At 41.4% G+C, this 27,354-nt stretch overlaps 1 protein-coding gene across 1 annotated transcript in view; it reads right to left on the reverse strand.

The window, feature by feature from the left end:
• LONP2 (lon peptidase 2, peroxisomal) overlaps window positions 1-27,354 on the reverse strand; it is a 93,698-nt gene that overhangs the window by 60,437 nt on the left and 5,907 nt on the right. Inside the window, exons 3-7 of the mRNA XM_048817049.2 lie at window positions 25,206-25,337; window positions 23,044-23,166; window positions 21,829-21,992; window positions 16,456-16,550; window positions 10,515-10,773 (exon numbers count right to left, since the gene is read on the reverse strand). Coding sequence (XP_048673006.1) covers window positions 10,515-10,773; window positions 16,456-16,550; window positions 21,829-21,992; window positions 23,044-23,166; window positions 25,206-25,337 — 773 coding nt within the window. The remainder of the gene's footprint in view (window positions 1-10,514; window positions 10,774-16,455; window positions 16,551-21,828; window positions 21,993-23,043; window positions 23,167-25,205; window positions 25,338-27,354) is intronic.

Consider the following 27,354-nt stretch of genomic DNA (forward strand, 5'->3'; position numbering starts at 1 on the left):
TCATCATATCCTAAATTTATCACAGTCTCTCTGCTTGTGCCATAAAACAAACAAAATACTGATGGCTCAGAAGAAACCGATACATGATGTGCTACACTATAGGAGCTATCTCATGACCCTCACAAAGCAGATTTGCAGGACAGGTCTAAATGCTTGGCCCATATAATCTGTATTAAACTAGCCAGAACAAACAGGAAGAGCTTTGGAAAGATGAATCCTAAAAACCATGGGAAGGGTTTTAAAACTACTAAAGCGGACTTTAAATCATTGAATCCCACAGTAAATATCACCACACCCTGTAATAATGATATGATTTTATATTAAATTTGTCTGTTGAAGGAGAGGGCATGATTCTATAATTGTTTAAGTGATATTTACATTTAACTTTATAAAGTTATGACAAATTTGCTGTTATGCTCTAGGGCTCAACAACTACTGAATACATTCAGCCTCCTTAACCTTAGGAAAAATAGCAAACTAGGTAAACTGAGACAAACCTAACTATCAAGAGCTGTGGTGAGAAAAGATGAAGGTGGAAGCATCTGTAAAACAACTTATGGCAAGTCCAGCAATATCAGCATCTTGCAAGGTGCAGTTTCAGTGGCTGTCTTGATAACCCAACATCCTTCCAAGGAGAAATCAGAAAAAACAAGCCAAAAAATTCTTACATCTAAAGAAAAAAACTATTGTTGGAAAATTTTTAAGTTGTAGCCCTTCAAAAAGTTGCATCAGGTAATCAGTGTGTAGAAATAAATAAAGCTACCATAGATGGAGATGGGGAATTGCTTTGGTTCCTACTAAAATGGGGTACTCAAGATACAAGAAGGGTGAAATGGGCAATGTAGGCATCATGAGATTTTCAAGGTTCAAATGTAGAAGCAACTTTGTTAGGCACAGGTCTCGATTCAGCAAAGAATTTAAACATATGCTTAAGTCCCATGGAATTGGAGCTTAATCGTTAGAGTTGGACAAGAGCATGGGTAAGTAGGAAGAAATTACAGTTCCAAACAGTATCATAACTTTTTCACAGCTATCACCCTTCCTTTCCCTCTCTTCTCTCCCTCATCCCTTGTACTGTAACAAATTTTAAACACAGCAAATCGAGTTAATTAAATTCAACACAGCTGTTTAATCAGTGGATTAAATTCTAACTTAAAATGTGCATGCATTTATTTACATAATTTGATACGCTAACATGAAAGACAGATTAAATTTACAGCCTGAATTTAACAGGTACATGGATATCAATTTTCCCTTTACATCTGTAACAGCTTTCCTTGGAGAAAATTAGATTGTCTATAGCCCTGTGCTACAAAGTGCCATTGTATAGGTGGGCACTACCCAATTTTATTATTGAATTAACCTGACAGACTCAAGACCCACAATACTGACAAGTAATGCTAGTTTTGCAAGAGGTTAATAAATACCATACAAAGGCAGATCTGTATGAGAGCATTAGAGACACTAAATACAACGTGGCAGGAGGAACAACAGCTTAATAATATGATAACCATGTGTCTGAATGTCTTATACTGAAATTCCCGATCACTTAAGAATCTAAATTGCTTCCAAGTTTCAATATTCAAAAATTAGTGATTGGCACAATTAACTGTTAATAACAAAACCTTGAACATTTAAGATGTTTTGAGCTACTTATTTCTGCCACACAATAGAAGTATGATTTCCTTTGCTGTGCAAAAGCATAACTGAAGCTTCATTAAGACTCCTTTTTGTGGTGTTGTTTTTCCCCCCCCATCAGTAACAAAGCAGTCCATGCAAATTAAAATTTAAGAAAAGCAGCAGCTTTATAAACATTGTCCAAACTCTAGAGGTTGATACAGAAAATAGAATAAAAAAACGGGAGTCTTCGAAAGAACAAAAACAGGGACCAAGTGTCCTCACCACAAGCCTAGAAAGTCAGCTGACAACAGCTTCTTCTAAAGACCTCTACTGTAGAAAAACCACATGCTCCCTCATATGGCTCTTGTTAGGTTAGGCTAACACACTTTAAAACAGACTTTCAACTTGGTTTAGGTCCTGTCCACACTAGTATCAGAATTTCATTAGCAATAAACTTATTTAAACATAGCTATTGTTAGAGGGATTATAACAGATTCCCTCATGAATGGACATAGAAATTACGCTAGTTGAACTATAGTACTATATGGTGCTAAACATTTTAAAAAAAACTGATAATTTAAAAAAAATGTTTCTACTACGTCTTCAGTTCTCTTTTTAATAAGGAAGTTTGCATCAAAAGTAAGCAACAAACTTTTACATATGGAGTAGATGAGTGGTAAAAGCCAAGGACAGATGGAGGATGTCTGATAAAGCAGTTCTGTTTTTGTACTGAAATGTTGACTTCATTTTGAGAATGCAGAACAGTAGTGGCTACTCATAGCCTAATGAAAAAAAGGATTCACATGAACTCCAGCTGCAAGCATGTAATCAGTGATTAAATTGTAAAAGCTGGGCGTTTCCAGATTACCGCATTTGTACATCACATGGAACTGCACGCCCATCGAAACACCACCCATGACACAGTGCTTTTCCTGTTGAATAGATCATTCAGTATACACCTTCCTCCCACCTAGAAGATGGGTGGCAAAATATATCGATTGCTATTTTTGGTAGCCCTTGTTTGCAAACAAAACAAAAATGATATTAAATCAAATCTATTTACAAGCTTTTATTCACTAGGAGTAGGAGAGGTAACAAGCACTAACAGTACCCCTACATATTGCTACGTTAATGAAAAGTTCTCTTTAATGGTGTAGAAAGGAGCCATTAGATGGCATCAAGGCCCGATTCATAATGAATGACTCGGGCTTGCTCTCAGAGAACCTTGTCTCTTTTTGCACCGACATTATCCCATGTACTGTATATTTCAAAGAAAAGCAGTCTCCCTCTCTCCTACCACCCCTTCATCTCTTTTCTCCCCTCTTCTTTTACCTCCATATTTCTGTCTGATAGTATTCATTACATAAATCTGTAATTATGTTTATGATAATTAAAGAATCTTTGAGACAGTTTGCAGGAAAAAGTTATATCGTACAATTGTATTGTGTGTCCCTGTCATAAATATAAAGGGAAGGGTAAACACCTTTAAAATCCCTCCTGGCCAGAGGAAAAATCCTCTCACCTGTAAAGGGTTAAGAAGCTAGGCACCTGACCAAACCTCACTGGCACCTGACCAAAATGACCAATGAGGAGACAAAATACTTTCAAAAGCTGGGAGGAGGGAGAAAAACAAAGGGTCTGTGTCTGTCTGTATGATGCTTTTGCCGGGGACAGAACAGGAATGGAGTCTTAGAACTTAGTAAGTAATCTAGCTAGATATGCGTTAGATTAGGATTTCTTTAAATGGCTGAGAAATTAAGCTGTGCTGAATAGAATGAATATTCCTGTCTGTGTGTCTTTTTGTAACTTAAGGTTTTGCCTAGAGGGATTCTCTATGTTTTGAATCTAATTACCCTGTAACGTATTTACCATCCTGATTTTACAGAGGTGATTCTTTTTACTTCTATTAAAATCCTTCTTTTCAGAAACTGAATGCTTTTTCATTGTTCTTAAGATCCAAGGGTTTGGGTCTGTGTTCACCTATGCAAATTGGTGAGATTTTTTACCAAACCTTCTCCCGGAAGTAGGGTGCAAGGGTTGGGAGGATTTTGGGGGGAAAGACGTTCCCGAACAACGCTTTCCTAATAAAAATAAACCCAGATAAACATTTGGTGGTGGCAGTGGAAGTCCAAGGGCAAAGGGTAAAATAATTTGTAGCTTGGGGAAGTTTTAACCTAAGCTGGTAAAAGTAAGCTTAGGAGGTTTTCATGCAGGTCCCCACATCTGTACCCTAGAGTTCAGAGTGGGGAAGGAACGTTGACAGTCCCCAGTTCTTTAAACTGGATCCTTACGGACTCAGCCCTTTACTGGCGCACAGGCCCACTGAAGGCGTCACACAGATGCATGAATTCACTTGTGAAGCTTCTATTGTGGAACCAGGGCTTACTTACATAAAGAACTTTGTAGAAACAATCTGTGCATGCAGAAAAACAAATCTGTAATAGATGCAAACCCTTCACTGAAACATAGAACAACTATAGTAAGACTCAATAAAAGCCATGAAAATTCAAAGGCAAAATTACAAACATTTCAGTCTTAATTCATCCTGTTGTGTACAAGCATCCCAGCACATCCTGATCCTAACATTACACAAGACTGCAAGAGTAGTCAGAAGAGTTAAGAAGGGAGGGATAAATCTGGCTACTGACTAAGTGAGCGCAACTTACATTGAGTTTAACTGGCATAACAGAATATATTTGGTCCTTAAGTTCTGTATTTCCTTGTTCACTGAAGAATTATCTGAATCTTTTGCTAATATCTCAAAGATAACTTGCTCTTTTTTCTGATGCAATACACTGGTAGCCAAAGAGTTTTCAATCAATTTAAAAAAAATATTTCTAGTTAGGCAATTTTCTGTGCAGATATAAATATTTCAAAACATGCATTTCCAAGGATAGTATTTTAACAAAGCCTTTATAAAAATGCTGATGACCCAAACATTTTAGCTTAAACTTGTGTTACATGCCATTATTGTACAACACTAGTATTCATGTTTTAAAATGGATGAGATGGGAAGTCTAAAATAAAACTGGTAAAACTATGAAGAACTACTGGTAACTAAAGGAAGTTACTAATGTCTTCATTTTAGATAATTATGTAAGCAGAGCACTCATCTGGAAACCTAGCAGGCAGATAGAAGTCCTACCACCTATTCTCTGTTGAAAAGCACGTTCATTAGCATAGATGCATGCTTCTTTAAGAAATGTTTGACACCCTCTAGTGGTTCCAGTTTGAATAGCAACACATGACACAATTTAAATTGTTTCAGAGGAACAGCCGTGTTAGTCTGTATTCGCAAAAAGAAAAGGAGTACTTGTGGCACCTTAGAGACTAACCAATTTATTTGAGCATGAGCTTTCGTGAGCCACAGCTCACTTCATCAGATGTGTACCGTGGAAACTGCAGCAGACTTTATATACACACAGAGAATATGAAACAATACCTCCTCCCACCCCACTGTCCTGCTGGTAATAGCTTATCTAAAGTGATCAACAGGTGGGCCATTTCCAGCACAAATCCAGGTTTTCTCACCCTCCACCCCCCCACACAAATTCACTCTCCTGCTGGTGCTAGCCCATCCAAAGTGACAACTCTTTACATAATCAAGTCGGGCTATTTCCTGCATAGATCCAGGTTTTCTCACTTCCCCCCCCACCCCCATACACACACAAACTCACTCTCCTGCTGGTAATAGCTCATCTAAACTGACCACTCTCCAAGTTTAAATCCAAGTTAAACCAGAATATCTGGGGGGGGGGGGGGGGTAGGAAAAAACAAGAGGAAACAGGCTACCTTGCATAATGACTTAGCCACTCCCAGTCTCTATTTAAGCCTAAATTAATAGTATCCAATTTGCAGGAAATAGCCCGACTTGATTATGTAAAGAGTTGTCACTTTGGATGGGCTAGCACCAGCAGGAGAGTGAATTTGTGTGGGGGGGTGGAGGGTGAGAAAACCTGGATTTGTGCTGGAAATGGCCCACCTGTTGATCACTTTAGATAAGCTATTACCAGCAGGACAGTGGGGTGGGAGGAGGTATTGTTTCATATTCTCTGTGTGTATATAAAGTCTGCTGCAGTTTCCACGGTACACATCTGATGAAGTGAGCTGTGGCTCACGAAAGCTCATGCTCAAATAAATTGGTTAGTCTCTAAGGTGCCACAAGTACTCCTTTTAATTTAAATTGTGTATGTTAACGGGTAATGTTTTAATGTTCACATCACTAGAAATACTTGAATTATTAAATGCAAACTATTGCAGAGCTTTGTATTGATGTAAGGGGACAAGTTCTCTCCATCTTCCATTAATGCCCGAGAGATTTTGCAATATAGACAGATGCTACAAAGGTCAGATTTTACCAAACTGTCACAGAAAACACTCATCTGTTGAAACCTAAAAAACTGCATCTGTGTGTATGAAACATCCACAGCTCCCTCTTTTCACTGACTGCTGGATCCAATTGTGGCTCCTTCTCCAAGAGAAGGTTTAAAAGAGCCCCTTTAAAGTCAGAAACTCAAATACACACTCTTGGAAACGTACATAATTGTTACTTGCCAATTAACTCCTATGGAGACTTGTATATTTCCTATTTAATGTTCTGCTCCAATGATGTATATAATGGACAGAGTAGTTGTGTTCATCTTTAAAGGTCATGCAAATGATGTTGGCAAACAGCGTAAGTGTCAGACCATTTTACTGACATGCTTTCTAAAAAGAAATAGAACTCAGTTTGCTTCCCAGCAATTATTGCACAAACAGCAGGGAAAACAGCCGCACTTATTAGTCATCTCCAACAGAAAGCTGTCCACAGATTAAAACATACACAACACTGCCCGTTAAATATATTCTCTTCTGAATTTCTAGACGCTGTGTACATTTTCACCAGGTAATACCATTCCAGGATGTTTTTTCACGTTTCATCAGAAACAAGCGAAAGGATTAAATTAATGAAGACAGGCTATGCTTCTAAACCAAAGAAAAAATTAATACTGTCAAAAGTTGTTAAGAAGATCGAAAGGATTCTTGCTCCTCCCAAAAAAGTGTGAAAAAAGTTTTTGGATATGTTAAGCTCAAATGCATCCCTGAATAAAATGTTGTCTTTTGAAAAGGAAGAGTAGAACACTCATGAGTATGAGGATACTGCCAACAAGGTATTTTCAATGCCCTCACCATCCTTGCAACATAGCTGCAGTAACCCAATTCCAGTCCTTCCATCAGGTCTTCAGCATCAACTTCATTGGACAATGTGTTGCCTTTTTATGTTTGTGTAAGAAACGGTTCCTTACTGTAACTGTGGTTCTTCAAGATGTGATTCAGACATATAATCCATTTGGATGTGTGCGCACCCAACGCGCCAAAGCTGAAGACTTTTGCCTAGCAGTACAGGTGGTGTTCGCACCTGATGGCTGTGGCCCCTCCCCTGACTATAAGAGGCAGTGCCTTTAGTTCCAAAAGCCCATGAGAGGAGACTCCGATACAGAGGGGATGGAGGGTACGTTGTGGAATACACGTCTGCATCACATCTCAAAGAACAACAGTTACAATAAGTAACCATTTCTTCTTCTTCGAGCAGATGCAGACATATATTCCACGTACATGACTCATGAGCAGTACTCCAATCCAGAGGCGGGGCTCACAGTCTACTGAAATAAGGATTACAGGACCCCCTTCCAGGGCCTGTGTCTGCAGTAATAGCAAAGTGGTCCATAAATATATGTATGGACAACTATGTGACTGTCCTGAAAATAACTATAGAAATTTCACTGAGGAACACTATTGACGTCGCTTGTGCTCTCATGGAGTGTGCCCGTACCTGCTGAGGAGGCATAGCCGAAGCTCTCATTATTCATCTAGAAGCAGTCTATGCACAGCCTGCTTGTCCCTTCATGGGGTCCACATATGACATGAACAGGCAAGGCGAAGCACAAAACCGTTTAGCCCTGTCTAGATATCACTTGACATCCAGACTATGAAGGTGCTGTTCTTCCAGAGAGGAGTGTGGCTTAGGGGAAAAAAAACACGTAAATATACCACCTGATTTAGATGAAACCAAGAGACCACCTTGGATAAAAATTTTGGGTGTGGTCACAGCATTTCCTTATCCTTGGAAAACTGAAGGTAAGGCAACTCAGCCATTACGGCCTGCAACTCACACACTCTTCTTCCAAAGTGATGGCTATCAGGAATGTAATTTTCTAAGACAGAAGGAGCAGTGGACAGGATGCAGGGGGCTCAACTGGCAGGCCCATCAGAACTGCCAAAAATGTTTAGGTTCCACAGGGGAACCGGTTCTCGGACCAGAGGATATAAGTGGAGGAGCCTCTTCAGAAATCTCATCACCATGGCACTGGAAAAAAAAAAAAGGACTTCCCTTGAATCGGGGGATGCAACGCTGATATTGTTGCCAAATGCACTCTCAGAGTACTGAGCATAAGGCCCAACTTCTGAAGATGCAACAGGTACTCCAAGATGTCCTGGATGGAAGCCTCTGTCGATTAGTCTGTTGGTCAAGGACCACACAGAGAATCTCTTCCATTTCACTAAGCAGGCCATCCTAGTGAAGGACCTCCGACTATTGAGATGGACTTATTGGATGGATTCTGAGCAGTGCTCTTCCTCTTCATGTAGCCAATCAGCAGCCATGCCGTGAAGTGCAGGGAGCTGACTGCAGGATGGAGAGCGCGGCTGTGGTCCTGTGTGAGCAGGTCAGGGTGGAAAGGAAGCGGTATGGGAGGCTGAGCTGATAGAGCAAGGAAGTCCAAGAACCAGCCCTGACTTGCCCATACTGGAGCAATGAGGATGATCTTGACCCAATCCGCCTTGAGCTTGAGGATGACCTGCAGAATGATCAGAATGGAGGGAAGTGTACAGAAAACCCAGGGGACATCTGCAATGGAAAGCGTCGGAGAGGGAGACCAGACTGAGGGCCCCACCCCCAGTAGCACAATAGGCAACACTTTCCGTTTTCTCTCATTGCAAACAGGTCAATCGCAGGGATGCCCACAGTGTTCCCTCTAATTTTTCCAATGCATGTACAGAATGAATTTTGTTATGTGAACCAATATGGAGAGGATGTGTGACACATCACCTCCATATTGATGCACATAACAACTTTCATGTGGTGGGGGTGGGGCTGAGGGCTCAGGCTGGGGGTGAGGCTCTGTGGTGGGGTCAGGGGTTTCGGGTGCCCAGGGGCTATGGCGGAGAGAGAGGACTGCCCCTAGCTCTCTCTCCCCGCAGCAGCACCTGGGCTGAGGGGGAAAATGTGCCTTTCCCCTCCTGCAGCAGGGCTGGGGCTGCGGCAGAGGGACCTCTACCCCCGGCAGGTCTGGGGCTGAGGCTGCGGTATAGGCGTCTCTCCCCCGGTTGCAGCAGGTCCGGGCAGGGTTGGGGCTGAGGGAGGGGCACCTCTGCCGCAGCAGGTCCGGGCAGGGCCTGGGTTGGTTTGGGGCCACGAGAGAGACGCCCTTCCCCCAGCCGCAGCAGGTCCGGGCTGGGGCTGGGCCGAGGGAGGGGCACCTCTCCCCGCGGCTGCAGCAGGTCCGGAGCTGGAGGAAAGGCATCTCTCCCCACTGCAGCCCTGAGCGCCTGTGCAGTGCTTACTAGGCTGCTATACGGCTCCGCAGCTTAGAGGGAACTTAGGCTCCACATTGTGAAGACGACCCAGAGAACACTCTCCTCCCATGCTCCTGAGTCTGCCGCTTAAACGATTTACAAATTGAATAGCGCTCTGTAAAGTGTGGGCTTTGCCAAGACAAAGCAAGCATGCGTGAGGGGGTCACTGTCGGGGATCACCCCTCCACATGAAGGACAGTGTTTAAACCCTGATGAGAGCATCACCGGGGAACATTAAGTATCAACTTACACTATTCTAACTGCTAACACTAAACACATACAATAAGCTAGGCTAAGACGAAATGTGAGGTGGTGAGACTACAACCACACAGCTCCAACTCCAGTCATGGGTGGTGAGAACGAACTGAGGGGAGGTTGGGCAGTGCCACTTCACATAGCCTGGGGAGGGGACACAGTTATGAGGCACAAGTGCCACCCCTCTACAGATACTTCTAGGCAAAAGTCTCTGGCATACTGGGCATGCACACACCTAAGTGGAGTACACATCTGCATCTACCCAAAGAATAAAAATGTTTATGAAATAAATCACATGGTATTAATTTGGCATTTTGTTTAATACAATCTTTGTGGTCCTTTTAGTAGGGCAAATTGGAGCCACCCGGTAAGAATTGTTATGCCTGTGCAGGAGTTAGTCTACTGCAATTCAGTTCCAGCATGCACAGAGATGGGAGATAAGAGAGGGTTGAACTGAACAATGAAACAGTATTATGTCTCCCGCCCTCTTTTCCTTTTTAATTCCCCTCTTATTACAATCTGGACGACCACCCCCATAAACTGCCACCATTATGAGAACGCATTCTGGTATAGCAGTGTAACTCTCTGACAGATTAAGGAATAACCTTTGTTGATAATTTGATTTACCGCTAATTTTGTATTTTCACTCCTTAGGAATGCTCCAAAGCCATTACACCCTTGAGATCATTATATCAGAACTGTCTTTTTTTCCAGTACTGTTTCTGACATATGTTGATCCCAGACAACCACAAACTCTATCCACTATTCTTAAATTTTGAAAGAGTTCCAGATCTATCCATGATGTTACATACTATATGAGCTCTAATAACAAAGGACAACAGGAGCAGGTATAGATGACAAGCCCAGTCAGTTTTAACACTGAATGTCCTCAATTATTGTTTAATTTCCATCCTGTTGAGTGGGTGCCACAACCATGTTAAACCCTCTCTTAATAAAAAGAACATCAGTGAGAAAACGGGGGAGGGGCGGGGGGGATTACCAGTATTAAACAAAGATAAAATTACCTGTGACCTCGAATGTCAGACTGATCACATACTCCTCCTAAGGCAATCCTATGGAACTCTCGGCCCAGGGTTTTCGCAACAGATCTTCCCACGCTAGTTTTACCGACTCCAGGGGGACCCACAAAACAAAGGATGGGTCCCTTTAGGTTGTTTTTAAGTTGTCTGACAGCTAAATACTCCAAAACTCTCTTCTTCAACTTCTCCATGGCATAATGATCATTGTCCAGAAGAATTCTAGCTGCACGAATATCCAGACGATCTGTCAAGTGTCAAGCACCAAAATAAGATCAGCATAATTTCCGTTTAAAGATTAAAGCATTGTTTCTGAAATACAAAGGATAAAATTTGTTTACTATGGCCACATTTCAGGCTCTTTTCTGAGAGCAGCAAAATTACAGTTTTTCCTGCCTTGAAGAATTAAGATTCACCAAAAACACCATAAAGAAAAGGAGTACTTGTGGCACCTTAGAGACTAACCAATTTACACCATGACAGTGTTAAAAATCAATACAATCTCCCCCTTTCCTTTTGTAAAGAAACATGTTAAAAAGGAAGCTAGATAGATCCTGGTACTGCAATATGGAGCTTTCACCTCGAGGTCATGGGTTCGAAATCTGACCCAGCTTGATAGCAACAGTTATATGAGACCAGTTTGGTGACCCATATAAAATGAGTTGGTCTCTGTCCAACTGTAGGGACTTGGTTATCACACATCAAAAAAAAAAATCTTTATTACGGTCTTGTTGGCAATCTCAGCAGAAAGGTCCTGGGCAGCGTCTCCCAAACAGATTATTCTGGGTGGTCTCAAAAGGTTCACAACCCAGGGAAAGAAACATACATATATGAGATTTCTTTCAGCACATAACTATCTAGACTCGGACGTCAACGCACAAATCTTTTGAAAATACCTCCATCCAAAACTCTATAACATTAGACATGGAGTTTGAGCTTTGGAATAGAAGCCTTACTTATTTTACCTAAAGTGCCAAATTGTTATTCAGGGGCATAACATATGCATTGGCAAATACACTACCCTCAATAGTAAATCTGACTCAAGTGTGTGAATCTAAACTACGCACATATAAACTGTTATATCCCTCGGAACGCACAAATACAGGCAACTGCAGATGCAAATGATGGTTTATACGTTCACTCAATTCCAGCAACATTTGAAAATGCATTGAAACTCTAAAATGAACAAAGACACATCCTGATCTTGCTCTAAGTGGAGTCAATGACAGAATCCCTCAATCAAAACAGATAGCCAAGGCAATGACTGATTTTTAAATTAAGTATCATATACATAATCTTACAGCTACACCCAAGTTGTACTCAGCCACATGAGATTCAGGCAGTTTTACCTCCAGAATAATTTTCAATAAAAGGAATAAACCAGGCCTTGAATAAATAAGGCCCTGACTGTGCTTTTACTTACGCCAACACAAACTAAGAGTAATTTCAATTAAGTCAATGGAATAACAGCAGTATAAAACCAAAGATGGCAGAAGGAAGAGTCCTCTGGAAAGCTTTTAGGGTGTGTGTAGGATGTTTTTTTCCTGTAATGCTTTTACCTTAAGAATAAACGTGCTTACTTAGAAAGTGCTGTGTGGTAACTTGTAACTGCTGGCAATACACTGTTCATAGCCCTTGGAGAGAAAGCAAAGCATGGATCTGGCCTTCAGACAGAATGACTTGCTGGTGATGTCACAGTGTAAGGCAGGGAGCTGTGCAGCCTTAAACCTTCAGGTCAGAAGGGACAGCAGTGGGACAAGTGTCCCTAAACAGAAACACGTGATGACAGGAGACCTTAGACCTGAATGGGAACTACTGGAGTGGACCAAGGATTTGGGGGAGGATGGAGAGGTGGAAGATGCAAGTACAGTTATCCTGAAACTATGACACTCAGAAACAAACGAAGATGGAAAAAGCAGGAGGGACCATTCCAGAAGTGACAAATAAATGTCAAAGATTTTACAGCACTTGCTTTCTACTAGACATAGGCCTGATCTAGGACATCCTTATCCATATCTAACTCCCCCATGTGAAGAGATTTGGACCAAATCCAGGATTTTGCATGGAGCCCACCTCTACTATCTACCTCCAGTGACCTTGGGCTATAAGCTGTTAAACTCTCTTGAGCAGATCAAGATTCAGCAGGTTGGACAGAATGCCTCCAATTATTACCAACTTGTTTTAGGATGCATTAGCGATTCAACAATCAGTACTCTGCCCAAACCAGTTCTGAGCTAATGGGCTACATTTTTAAAGGCTGAAAATGGTGTATTGCAGCTGCCACCTTTTAAGAGAGATAAATTGGAGAGCCTGACCAGTTATCATCATTAAATTCCACTTTATGTAAGAGTTGAGATTTTATTCCAGTTTCCTGGACAAATTCCAGACAGCTCCATTTGAATGGTGCATGAAGAGATTCCTTACATATCCCATGCCTATTTCACAGTAATGTGTTAACATTTATAAACCACTGAGTTCCTTGGACAAAAGCTGACATATAAGTATTATTATTGGCATGAAAAGCAAAGAGGCAACAACTGGAGAAAAAGCCAGAGAGAATATCTTCTGATAAAGTGCAGCTTTGCCACAGAAAGTGTTTTGACCATGGGCAAATAAATGTGTCAGTTCTGAGATACTATATATACACACCACATATTCCCTTATGATGAAAAATATTTTACATTTAAAATGCATATACATTCTCTTTAAGAACCACGTGACATTTTCTTAAAAAGCCACCACGGTATTGAGCCATTAAAGAGGCAAAAATACTAGTATAATTGTATTTCTCAGGTTTCTAATACACTCCTGTGAATGTGTTACAGTGCATATAGGCACAGGATGTATGTGTACATACAGTACACTGCATGCCTGGATTGCAAAGCCAGCACATTTGTCCAAGCCATCTCCAGCATGGTGTCATTTTGAAAAGTAGAGAAGTAACAGATGTAGTTAAGCATTTCATCAGCAGAATTGAGAGACTCCTGTGGCTCAGATTGTAAATAAATTTCAAACAACACAGCATGCTTTGAAAACATTTATATTCCCAGGCAACTATTAAATATGAAAAAATCAGAGTACTGTATAGTAACATCAATAATGTAGTGAGATGTAGGGTTGTATAGTGTCAAAGTAAATGCAAGTTGATCGTGGTAGCTGAAAGAACCTTGCTAAGGGTATGTCTTCACTACCTGCCAGATCGACAGGCAGCGCTCGATCCAGCGGGGATCGATTTATCATGTCTAGCCTAGACGCGATAAATCAACCCCTAAGCGCTCTCCCATCTACTCCTATACTCCAGCGCCGCGAGAGATGTAGGCAGAGTCAATGCGGAAGCGGCAGCAGTCGACTCACCATGGTGGAAACACCATGGTAAGTCGATCTAAATATGTCGACTTCAGCTACGTTATTCATGTACCTGAAGTTGCGTAACTTAGATCGATCCCCCCCCCATGTAGACCAGGGCTTAGTATTTTTTTCAATTTAGTTTTAGAACCACAAGTTTTTATTTAGAAAGATAAAATTATTTATATTGCAACTGAAATTGTCCTTTTCTAGTTTTCAGTTGACTAACTTTCAGGCACTCTGTATTTAAAAACTAGATGAAATCACTACAAAGAACAACATATATATCACTCAGTCATACTAAAATATCCACTCTGGGCACTAGCCCCATCAGTGTCATCAGCCCAACTTTGTGAATGCATTAGCTGAAAGCTGCTGTAGAATCAGCAAATGGAGCACAGAACTCTAACCTACTAAAACATTTATTAGTAGAAATACTCTATATTCAGCTGAGCAATTCAAAGCAAACTCTCAGGACTTCAGAAGATCAGAACATAAGAATGGCCATACTGGGTCAGACCAATGGCCCATCTAACCTAATATTCTGTCTTCCAACAGTAGTCAGTGCCAGATGTTTCAGAGGGAATGATCAATTTATTGAGTGATCCATCCCCTGTGCACCTTTACAGAGTATTTACTGTACACTCCCTTTTTCCCAATGTAGACTGAAAATATAACATTTGCTCAACACAGACAATTAATTTTAAAGTGCCTCGATCCAAAACAGACTCTGAGAGGCTGACTTTTAAGGCTATGTCCACACTATGAGTTAGAGGTGTGATTCCCATTCTCACGTACACATGCTCAGACTCTCTCTCATCGAGCTAATGCAGTTATAAACAGCAGTATGGAAACGGTAGTATGGATAGCGGCAGCAGAGGCATGGCTTACCCATACCAACTACGTACCCACCAGTTTCAGGCAGGTCTGCACTCAGCACATGCCTCCACTGCTGCTGCCAGTGGCACCACGGCTAAACTATACTCATGCTAATGCAACTATCTGTACACGAGCAGGGGAACTCATACCCCTAGCTCACAGTGTAGACGTGGCCTTTGCATTGCAGTCTCAAACTACTGGAATAAACTAACTGTTTCACTTTAACAGGCATCAGCAATGTCTAGGTTTTAGAAACTTTTGATCTCTTGAGTAACACTGTCAACGCCAAAAAAGCTGAATGATTTTCTGATGTTTTAACTATGAACAGCTGATGCAACAGTTTCTGCCTACAGTAATGCTACCATGTTTAACAGCATGTAAATTAGCATGTATTGTAACACGGTTCACCTAAGCCATGAGTGACCCACATTCTGCTGTTTATACCACACAGAACATGTTCTGGAGTAAGACCGTCAACTGTTCTCCTATTGGAACCCTGATGAAAACAAGATATACATCACATGGAGCTCTCTCAGTAACAAAATATTTAAATAAAAATTCAGAAAGGAAACAGATTTCTTTGTCAAACTTCTGGGAGGTTCCTACAAAAATGTTGAAACACAATTACGTTACAAAACAGTAGAAACTACCTTGTCAGGCTTCATTTAAATCAGTGGCTCTCAACCTTTCCAGACTACTGTACCCCTTTCAAGAGTCTGATTTGTCCTGCATACCCCCAAGTTTCACCTCATTTAAAAACTACTTTCTTACAAAATCAGAAACAAAACAAAAAAAAGTGTCCCAGCACACTATTACCGAAAAATTACTTACTTTCTCATTTTTACCATAGAATTATAAAATAAATCAGTTTGAATATAAATATTGTACTTACATTTCACTGTATAATATATAGAGTAGTATAAACAAATCATTGTCTGTATGAAATTTTAGTTTGTACTGACTTTGCTAGTGCTTTTTTTGTAGCCTGTTGTAAAACTAGGCAAATATCTAGATGAGTTGATGTACCTGCTTGAAGACCCCTACGCATCCCTGGTTGAGAACCACTGATTTAAATAACAGACCTATTTCCGCAGCTGTCTGCATATCTTCAGTGGTGCTTAAAGCAACAAGGAGACACACAAGGCAAAACCATGTTGGCTTCAGTTCTTCATAAAGAAGTCATCTGGTCTAAAGTTTTGCTGTTTTGGGGTGGGAGGGGTTGTTTAAGGAAAATGAGCGAGTGCCAAATGTAAATTCATTAAACAGGCAGAACAGAATATGCTGTAAATTTCTAAGAGAATATCAACAATAATCACTTAAAAAAATTAAAACCTACATGCTTTAATGACTTTACAATGTGAAAAATCTAAGGAAAAACAAAATACATGACATCAATAAAAAAAAAAAAATTAGGCAGCGATCAGATCAAATCCTTTCGCTCCGTGATCCTCTAATCATCATTTTCCTGATGTACATGTGAATTACATTTATATTTCATAGCCACTTGATTCGTTTTACCGGGTTAAGAATAATTTATTTTAAAAACCAAATTAGCACATTAATGTTATTTCTGCTATCAGACCATGCAACAAGAATTTACAAGACAGACCCAGTTAGGTACCACAGTATTTAATTGTCAGATACTTTTCCTGGAATTTCTCTATGACAGACAATCAGCAGCAAAGAAGGTCTAACATGCATTTACCTTTCGTACTTTTGTTCCATGGAAGTTCCACCATTAGTTCCAAATAATTTCTGGTCAAGGCATATTCTGGCATTGACGGAGGCATTTTCTTTAATCTGAAAGTACATATATTTAGTAGATGTGTGTATCAAAGAGATAGTAAGTTTGAGCTGAGAGTTTTTCCTCCTGCCACAAAATCTGTATCTGGTACATGGAGGTCCACAGCATTCCTATTTACTACACTGAAACTCTTAATGCTAAGAAATGAAGCAGAGTACTGTTGCATGAATTATAAGATTGTGGGGGGGGGGGGGGGGTTCCTGATTTGGGACTGAACTGGAAAAACCTGAACAACGTTTCAGTTAGATTCTAACCAAAAGTGAAATATCACACACTTTCGCAGAAAGTGAACCAAAACAAAACAAAAAAACCCAACATTTTTGTTTAGTCTTCAGCTTTAAAAACAAACAAACAAAAAAAACCACCTTTTTTGTTTTTAAATGAATATAGCTAAATTTCTAAATGAAACATTGTTTCAAAATGGTTACAGTTATTTATTTCGACTTTATTTTTTTTTTTATATTTTTTTACAGCTATTTGTCAAATTCCACCTGAATTTGCAAATAGTTATGATGCCCCCGGAAATGTATTTTCTAACAAATTTAATATTTACCAAAATAATTCACCCAGACTTATTGTGAGTCATGCATGAAAACAGCATCTTTGTGTAACTAGCACAAACCCAAGCAGAGGCTCTCCCTCATATTTACATTACATTGATGAGAAATCTCAGAAAAAAAAATATTAACCAGATGTGCCATATTGCTGAAGGTGTCAAAAAAGTCTCTCGTGTTTATGCACCATCTGTGCCCAATAGTCAGGTACCTCCCTGAGCCAAGACTGGGCAGTAGTACTATCACTAGATATTCATTTGTCTCTGTTTTTCAAGACCTCACTAACATATACCCATCCTGAATCTGTTCTTGAATAGCTGCAGCGATGGAGCCTTGATCATCCTTCTTGGCACCTATTCTACTGCACATCTTTGAAGAAGAAAAAAAAAAATTCACCTGAATCTAGTTCAAAATCTTCTATTATTAGCTGTATGCAGGTCCAAATGGAATGCAGATGCAACTTAGTAGCTGTACCTCTAAGTAACTGACTGTGAGCAAAAAATCGGGTTGTCAGACATGTCACCAACTGAGGTATTTTACCACAATTCTTTCTGGAGTGTGCTAAAATGCAGGTGCAAAAAAAAAAAAAAAAAAAAAGAGGCAGAACATCAGCCCTTTAGAAATGTACCCTGAAAAGTTTCCCTCCTTATTTCTACCTTAATGGATTTTTATTTATGTATCATTTTTATCTATAACCTTACTGAAATGCTAGCAAGCTGTTAACCACTGCATTTTCTTTATCTACTAATTAATTTAGAAACCTCAAGTATGACTGCTCAGAGCTCCGGTATGAAACTGCAGAAAAACCTGAGAGTCTCTGGATTAAGTTTAGAAGTGTGAGCAACAAGGGTGATGTCGTGGTGGGAGTCTGCTATAGATCACCAGACCAGGAGGATGAGGTGGACGAGGCTTTCTTTCGGCAACTAACGGAAGTTACTAGATCGCAGGCCCTGGTTCTCATGAGAGACTTCAATCACCCTGATATCTGCTGGGAGAGCAATACAGTGGTGCACAGACAATCCAAGAAGTTTTTGGAAAATGTAGGGAACAATTTCCTGGTGCAACTACTGGAGGAACCAACCAGGGGCTGTTATCCTCTTGACCCGCTGCTCACAAACCGGGAAGAATTATTAGGGGAAGCTAAAGTGGATGGGAACCCGGGAGGCAGTGACCATGAGATGGTCGAGTTCAGGATCCTGACACAAGGAAGAAAGGAGAGCAGCAGAATACGATCCCTGGACTGCAGAAAAGCAGACTTTGACTCCCTCAGGGAACTGATGGGCAAGATCCCCTGGGAGAATAACATGAGGGGGAAAGGAGTCCAGGAGAGCTGGCTGTGTTTTAAAGAATCCTTATTGAGGTTACAGGAACAAACCATCCCGATGCGTAGAAAGAATAGTAAATATGGCAGGCGACCAGCTTGGTTTAACAGTGAAATCCTTGCTGATCTTAAACACAAAAAAGAAGCTTACAAGAAGTGGAAGATTGGACAAGTGACCAGGGAGTAGTATAAAAATATTGCTCAGGCATGCAGGAGTGAAATCAGGAAGGCCAAATCACACTTGGAGTTGCAGCTAGCAAGAGATGTTAAGAGTAACAAGAAGGGTTTCTTCAGGTATGTTAGCAACAAGAAGAAAGTCAAGGAAAGTGTGGGCCCCTTACTGAACGAGGGAGGCAACCTAGTGACAGAAGATGTGGAAAAAAGCTAATGTACTCAATGCTTTTTTTGCCTCTGTCTTCACGAACAAGGTCAGCTCCCAGACTACTGCACTGGGCAGCACAGCATGGGGAGGAGGTGACCAGCCTTCTGTGGAGAAAGAAGTGGTTCTGGACTATTTAGAAAAGCTGGACGAGCACAATTCGATGGGGTCGGATGCGCTGCGTCTGAGAGTGCTAAAGGAGTTGGTGGATGTGATTGCAGAGCCATTGGCCATTATCTTTGAAAACTCTTGGCGATCGGGGGAGGTCCCAGATGACTGGAAAAAGGCTAATGTAGTGCCCATCTTTAAAAAAAGGGAAAGAGGAGGATCGAGGGAGCTACAGGCCAGTCAGCCTCACCTCAGTCCCTGGAAAAATCTTCGGAGCAGGTCCTCAAGGAATCAATTCTGAAGCACTTAGAGGAGAGGAAAGTGATCAGGAACAGTCAGCATGGATTCACCAAGGGAAAGTCATGCCTGACTGATCTAATTGCCTTCTATGACGAGATAACTGGCTCTGTGGATGAGGGGAAAGCAATGGATGCGTTATTCCTTGACTTTAGCAAAGCTTTTGATACGGTCTCCCGCAGTATTCTTGCCAGCAACTTAAAGAAGTATGGGCTGGATGAATGGACTACAAGGTGGATAGAAAGCTGGCTAAATCAGTGGGCTCAATGGGTAGCGATCAGTGGCTCCATGTCTAGTTGGCAGCCAGTATCGAGCGGAGTGCCCCAAGGGTCGGTCCTGGGGCCAGTTTTGTTCAGCATCTTCATAAATGATCTGGAGGATGGCGTGGACTGCACCCTCAGCAAGTTTGCAGAGGACACTCAACTGGGAGGAGTGGTAGATACGCTGGAGGGTAGGGATAGGATACAGAGTGCCCGAGACAAATTGGAGGATTGGGTCAAAAGAAATCTGATGAAGTTCAACAAGGACAAGTGCAGAGTCCTGCACTTAGGATAGAAGAATCACATGCACCGCTACCGACTAGAGACCGAATGGCTAGGCAGCAGTTCTGCAGAAAAGGACCTAGGGGTTACAGTGGACGAGAAGCTGGATATGCGTCAACAGTGTGCCCTTGTTGCCAAGAAGGCTAACGGCATTTTGGGATGTATATATAGGGGTATTGCCAGCAGATCGAGGGACATGATCGTTCCCCTCTATTCGACATTGGTGAGGCCTCATCTGGAATACTGTGTCCAGTTCTGGGCCCCACACTACAAGAAGGATGTGGAAAAATTGGAAAGCATCCAGCGGAGGGCAGCAAAAATCATTAGGGGACTGGAACACATGACTTATGAGGAGAGGCTGAGGGAACCGGGATTGTTTAGTCTCCAGAAGAGAAGAATGACGGGGGATTTGATAGCTGCTTTCAGCTACCTGAAAGGGGGTTCCAAAGAGGATCTAGACTGTTCTCAGTGGTAGCAGATGACAGAACAAGGAGAAATGGTCTCAAGTTGCAGTGCAGGAGGTTTAGGTTGGATATTAGGAACAACTTTTTCACTAGGAGGGTGGTGAAGCACTGGAATGCGTTACCTAGGGAGGTGGTGGAATCTCCTTCCTTTGAGATTAAGGTCAGGCTTGACAAAGCCCTGGCTGGGATTATTTTGTTGGGGATTGGTCCTGCTTTGAGCATGGGGTTGGACTAGATGACCTCCTGAGGTCCCTTCCAACCCTGATATTCTATGATTCTATGATTGTAATTTCCTATTTTAATAAAGAGAAATAGATGCCCAGAAGCCAAAAGTGTTCCGTAGTACAGTAAAAAGAAAAGGAGTACTTGTGGCACCTTAGAGACTAACCAATTTATTTGAGCATGAGCTCTCGTGAGCTACAGCTCACTTCATCAGATGTATCATTCATCTGATGAAGTGAGCTGTAGCTCACGAAAGCTCATGCTCAAATAAATTGGTTAGTCTCTAAGGTGCCACAAGTACTCCTTTTCTTTTTGCGAATACAGACTAACACGGCTGTTCCTCTGAAACCCGTAGTACAGTGTCTTTCAAAGTTCAGGTCACGACCCAGTACTGAGCTGTGGCATGTAAGGCACTGGGTCGCCTTGCTCAGCAACCAGGGATCCTAGCGGCTCTGGTCAGCACCACTGACTAGGACATTAAAAGTCCCGTCGGTGGTGCTGCCCAGCTAAGGCAGGGTAGGGCCTACCTGTGCCAACACCTTGTTGCGCCCCAGAAGCAGCCAGTGGGGGGCCACGGGGCTCCACGTGCTGCCCCCGCCCCGAGCACCGGCTCCGCACTTGCTGAGGGGGGCGGTGCCTGTGGGCGAAAGCTGCACGGAGCCGCTTGCGCGCCTCCTCCTAGGAGCTGGACCTCCTGCTAGCTTCTTCTGGGGTGCAGCATGGTCCGTGGTGCCAGTACAGGCAGGAAGTCTGCCTCTGCCCCCGGCTGCACCGCTGACCAGGAGCTGCTGGAGGTAAGTCCACACCCCAATCCCCTGCCCCAGCCCTGAGACCTCCCCAAACCTGGAACCCCTTCCTGATCCCCAAATCCCTCATCCCCAGCCCTACCCCAGAGCTTGCACCACCAGCCCAGAGTCCTGACCCCCTCCAGCACCCCAACCCCCTGCTCCAGCCCTGAGCCCCCCCCAACCCCAGAGTCCCTCCCACACCCCAAACCCCTCATCCCCAGCTCCACTGGATCACGGGCATCAACAATTTTCTTCAACTGGTTCCCCAGAAAAAAAGTTTGAAAACCACTGCCCGACTAGATAGAGCACTTGACTGGGACTCAGGAGACCTGGATTCCAATCCCAGATTGTCCACTGGCCTGCTAGGTGACTTTGGGTAAGTCACTTCACCTCTCCTTGCCTCCTTTTCTCCACTATAAAAGGAGGATAATGAGACTTGCCTTCATTGTAAAGTAGTGAGATCTCCTGATGAAAAGTATTCTATATGAGTATTATAGGACAGGCTTGTGGCATCAGCTATTATTAAGGCCTGCCTCAACACTTAAAGTCAATTAATAAACATTTGAAAACCTCAATATTACAGAGATTTTATCACCTACCTTTTTATTTCTTTTACACAAACTTTAAGAGCTTGCTCTGGCATACTGGATGTTCTTATTTTCTTTTCTAGCATGACAATGTCATCATGATCTTCATCCTCCTCTTCATCTTCTGCAGTCCCTGGAATGTGACTGATCCTCCGAATAGGACGAATAGCTACAACCTAAGAAGCGGAAAACAGAAGCACAGAATGGCGCACAAATATCTTTTGGAAAATAAGCTGTGGCTTAAACTGAAGTCAACGGCTTGATGCATAATTTATTGGGTGACGTTGTTTGTCTTATCTTACACTGAAAGTCAGACTAGATAGATAGTTATAATAGTCTCTTCTAGTATTAAAAATCTTTGACTTTATTAACCTGTTCTAAATATGATCTCATGATTATTAAAGTAAAGAAACATATTTCTCTTATGGTACCTGTTTACAGAAATACACTAATTAACCAGCCATACCTATTGGATACTAGAAAACAAGAAAGAAATTTGAAGGTGTTATTAATTATAGTTTTAAAAGCTTTGCATTATAGCACACAGTAATAATTGAATAAGACTAATCTTCACAGTGAGTAAATAGGGCTCTTACTTTTCCCCCCTCAATTCCCATAAAAGTAATTGTTCATCATTAAACATGGTTGTATATATACTACACATGATCATAGCTCATAGAGCCGAGATGTGATCAGACTACCATGTTTTGGAAAACTACAGGTCTCAATGCTTGTTTCACTCATGTATAAAACACCCATTTCAGAAGTAACAATTTTATTCTCATACTTTTGGATAATTAAGGTCACATTCTGAAAGAGGCCTCAACATGAGTTTTAAAACTGTACTCAATTTTTCAATTTTAAAGTTTTAGATAGTGGAAACAGAATTTGCACAAGCAAATTGGGTCATGATATGATTCTGTTGTTTAAGCCAATTTGTTTTTTTTAAATGGATGTCAAATGTGCTTAAAGCCTTTGCTTAGGTGCTTTAATATAGATTAGAAAAAATCTAAATAAATAGCCATCTTGTACAGAATATGGGATTTGGATGTTTTATACAGGTTATTACCTGGATATGAAAAATTATGGTCACAGAAATTAAATGTGAATGATTGTGGGTTCAAATTTAGATGTCATTTTTGAAAATGAGACCCTATATTTAATTAAATTATTCATCTCTGCCAAACCATGGAGTGTACTTGAGAAGCCGTATTTAAAAGTCCATACCCTTTTATCATCATCCTGTTTGCGTTTTCTGGTTTTTTGAAGCAGCTTCAGGCCTTCAATCTGTCTAACAAGCAATGGTATAGTCATCTTGAATCGCTCCTCCAGGCTAACAGCATCTAAAATCTGACAGCAGAAAATGAGAGTGAAAACAGTTAACAGTATTTCTCTGTACCATTTAGAGGATAGTCTATAAGTAATGATAGCGCACAGATTTTCTCTGGGATAATGATGCATTGTTATCAGAGTTCTGAAGTAGACAGTTTGCAAAAAAAATATGAAAGCAGTTTTTAGTAACAGCAGAGTGGAATATAAGGCTCCTATCTCAGATGTGTGAAATGACTTCAGAGTTTGGGTTGTGCTTTGTGTTTGTTGTTAAGAAGGCCACAAAAGCAACTGGAAGCACACAGTGTAAGAGGTGAACAGGGAAAGTAGACAATACATAATGTGTATGTTTACACAGCAGCTGGGAAGATGTTTCCCAGCACAAGCAGACAGACATGCATAGCTCTGCTCAAACTAGCATGCAAAAAAATAGCAGAGCAGCAGGGACAGCAGAGGTGGCTGCTTGAGTTACCCATCCAAAAACAATCCTGCCCAACCCCCTGCGTACATACTCGGGTAACTAGCCTAAGCCACCCCACAAGCTACTGAGGCCACTCAGCTATTTTTAGCACTTTATCTTGAGTAGAGCTATGCATGTCTGTCTGCCTAAGATGGAAAGCATCATCCCAGCTACTGTGTAGACATAAACAATGAAAGTAGAGGAAACCTTCAAAAAGAGAGACAAGGGCAGTGTTGCTAGTTGAAATAACTGTGTATTTAATACCTTTTTTTCTTTTGCTGACGGGTACCTGCTTTAAGGAAATTCCCAGAGAAAAGGCAGCGAAATTTCTGGCACAATTCTATGTTACCAAGTTTTAAACACACAACTGAAAAGGTTCAAAGGGCACTATAATTCTAAGTCTAGCATCAAAAGACTTCTACTAATTACTCTGGCATGGCTATGGAACTGGAAGAAAAGGAAAACTGCTCTTATCCTGCCTCTCTTTTTAATGTGCCTCATTAATGAGGTGCATATCCTGCAGCAAACCAGTATCAGCAGTCATTTCTCAATTATTAAACCTGGAGAAAGGACTTAGCCTTCTGAGAAAAACCAGGAGATAGATGATCCCTTCCTTCTCCAGCAGTCTCAGAAACCCCGCCTTCTCTCCTCTGGTTTCTTTTCCAATCGCATTTATTACTTCATTTTCATTTTGAATTCCAAGTCTGTTCACACTGATCATGTGCATGTTTGGGCACCACATCTCTTATTAGGCAATGAAAGCTTATAATGGCTTGCTGCCACCCCAAGACAGGACTTGCAACGTTGGCAGGATTAAAAATGCAGAGATTTACTAATCTGCACAGATTACTAAACAGCTAGGGGGGTGGCAATGAAGACAACCATGGGCCAATTAGGAGTTCCTATCCCCACACTCAGCAATGCCCTGAAATACATTTAATATCCTCCTCCCCTTCCTGCTGGAGCTGGGTCACTAGGACAGGTGGGACCAGGCTCTCACTGCTCCTACAGGCATACTAAAGCCAAAGAAGTACAAGTAACATGACTGCTAGTCTGAAACAGGCAGGTGGATTTCTGAAAAGCCACCTTTTCTACAATCTTCTTGGTGCTGTCTCCTACTCTATGCTTCCCACTGCATTCAGATGGCCAGGAAGCAAGTAATAGACAGCTGTTGGCTCCCTCCATCGACTCTACTTGCAATGACAACTGTAGGGAGCAGAGCTAAGGACTGCCCTATCTTTCCTTTGCACAAGAACCAGCTGCACTCTGTCCTTCAACTTCAGATCAGTAACTGGACTCCTATTTGGCCTGCCATGAGAGCAGAGAAAGTCTGGCCCTGTCTCACATAGGAGGAGGAACAGCACAATCAGTAACCCAGCTAAACTAGGCCTGAGGCCAACATGGTGTTGATTTATCATCATGACTGTCACGTGAAATACACCAGCCAGCCCATGGCAGTACAAGCAAAACCTTGTTACTCAGCCCTTCAGTAAACAGAACACATTCGTTTGAGTGATTATGAAGTTACCTAGTAGTGGATTGAACTGTAAGTACTAAACCCTTGGTTCCCCTGGAAGTTTAAGGCAGAAGTATACAGTACCTGCAGCTTTTCTTGGTTGGTTGTGCGGATGATCGAAGTCAGTACATCTGGTAAAGCTTCTCTAGGCAGATTGTCTAAAAGATGTCTCAGCTTAGCAACTGCAGGGACAGACATATCCAACATTTCAACCAGCTGCAAGGAGGAAACAAGAAAGTGAGAATAATTTTCAGTATTCCCTGGTGTTTCTTTTTGATGTGAAAAAAAAAACAAAAAAAACAGTTGTCCAGATTTTATTATTAAGGTGAACATCCACAAACTGAGAAATAATTGCATCTTTGAAAGGAAGAGATTTCTATTTGCATAACCAAAACAGCACTTTTAAACAGTCAGCAAAAAGAACTAAAGGCATTAAATTAACCCCATCTACCAGGACTGTCAAAACTTCAGTTTCTTTGCTTGCTTGTTTGAGACTGTCAAGGTTCCTTCCTCACTCTGAACTCTAGGGTGCAGATGTGGGGACCTGCATGAAAAACCCCCTAAGCTTATTTTTACCAGCTTAGGTTAAAACTTCCCCAAGGTACAAACTATTTTACCTTTTGCCCTTGGACTTTATTGCTGCCACCACTGAGCGTCTAACAGGGAAAGAGCCCGCTTGGAAATGTCTTTCCCCCAAAAATCCTCCCAAACCCTACACCCCCTTTCCTGGGGAAGGCTTGATAAAAGTCCTCACCAATTTGCATAGGTGAACACAGACCCAAACCCTTGGATCTTAAGAACAATGAAAAAGCAATCAGGTTCTTAAACGAAGACTTTTAATTGAAGAAAAAGTAAAAGAATCACCTCTGTAAAATCAGGATGGTAAATACCTTACAGGGTAATCAGATTCAAAACATAGAGAATCCCTCTACGCAAAACCTTAAGTTACAAAAAGACACAAAAACAGGAACATACCTTCCATTCAGCACAGCTTCTTTTATCAGCCATTTAAACAAAACAGAATCTAACGCATATCTAGCTAGATTACTTACTAAGTTCTAAGACTCCATTCCTTTTCTGTTCCTGGCAAAAACAACACACAGACAGAGAGAACCTTTGTTTCTCCCCCCCTCCAGCTTTGAAAGTATCTTGTCTCCTCATTGGTCATTTTGGTCAGGTGCCAGCGAGGTTATCCTAGCTTCTTAATCCTTTACAGGTGAAAGGGTTTTTCCTCTGGCCAGGAGGGATTTTAAAGGTGTTTACCCTTCCCTTTATATTTATGACAGAGACAGACCAGGCCTGATGCTGCTTAACTTGTGAAATTTAACAAGATCACAGCCTAGGTGCTGCAGTTAAATAATCCCAGGCATTTTAGTAGTGCTGTGCATCGGAGCTATGTAAATCTTAAATGCACCTTAATATAATAGGTTCTGACGGAACAAACTTGACTATTGACCCTAAATATTATTATAGTTCTTAGTGCTTTCCTCAACCTCTTTTATTCAGTGTTAGAAAGGAAGAAAGCACAAAAACTCTCCCATTCACATTGTACCAGATCTTTTTGATCCCATAAAATGTGATTAGAACAGTTATGATACTTTCTCTGACATCTCAGATTTGTGCATCCCTCAGACAAAATAATATTTATGTAGTTTTTTTGTTTGATTTTTATTTTTGTTTTTTATGGTTAAGGGGCAGTACCTTAACCAGACTTTTAATAATATTCTCGTTACAAATAGAACAACTTAAAGCTTACCCCGACACATGACAATAGTCAAGTTTGTTCCGTCAGAACTATTATATTAAGGTGCATTTAAGATTTACATAGCTCCGATGCACAGCACTACTAAAATGCCTGGGATTATTTAACTGCAGCACCTAGGCTGTGATCTTGTTAAATTTCACAAGTTAAGCAGCATCAGGCGTGGTCAGCACTTTGGTAGAAGACAAAAGAACGCAAAAGTGCTGCAAGCAGTACTCTCAGCAATTTGGTTACTGGCACTCTTGAGTGAACTGAACCAGCACTCCAGTTTGGCAATATTGAGTACTATATTCCTGGTAAGTGACATCTTTTGAATGAGATATAAAATAAAATTTCTGATTATTTGTGGTCACTAAGAGTTCCATTACACTTTCTGCTGGGCATCGAATGGCAGGTCTGGGTTTCCAACATGGAAGTCCTGGAGAAGTCCGATTTTGTCAGCATCAAGGCTCATTTGATCTGCACCCACTT

Source organism: Caretta caretta, chromosome 12 (genome assembly GCF_965140235.1).
Source record: "Caretta caretta isolate rCarCar2 chromosome 12, rCarCar1.hap1, whole genome shotgun sequence".
NCBI classification, from domain to species: domain Eukaryota; kingdom Metazoa; phylum Chordata; order Testudines; family Cheloniidae; genus Caretta; species Caretta caretta.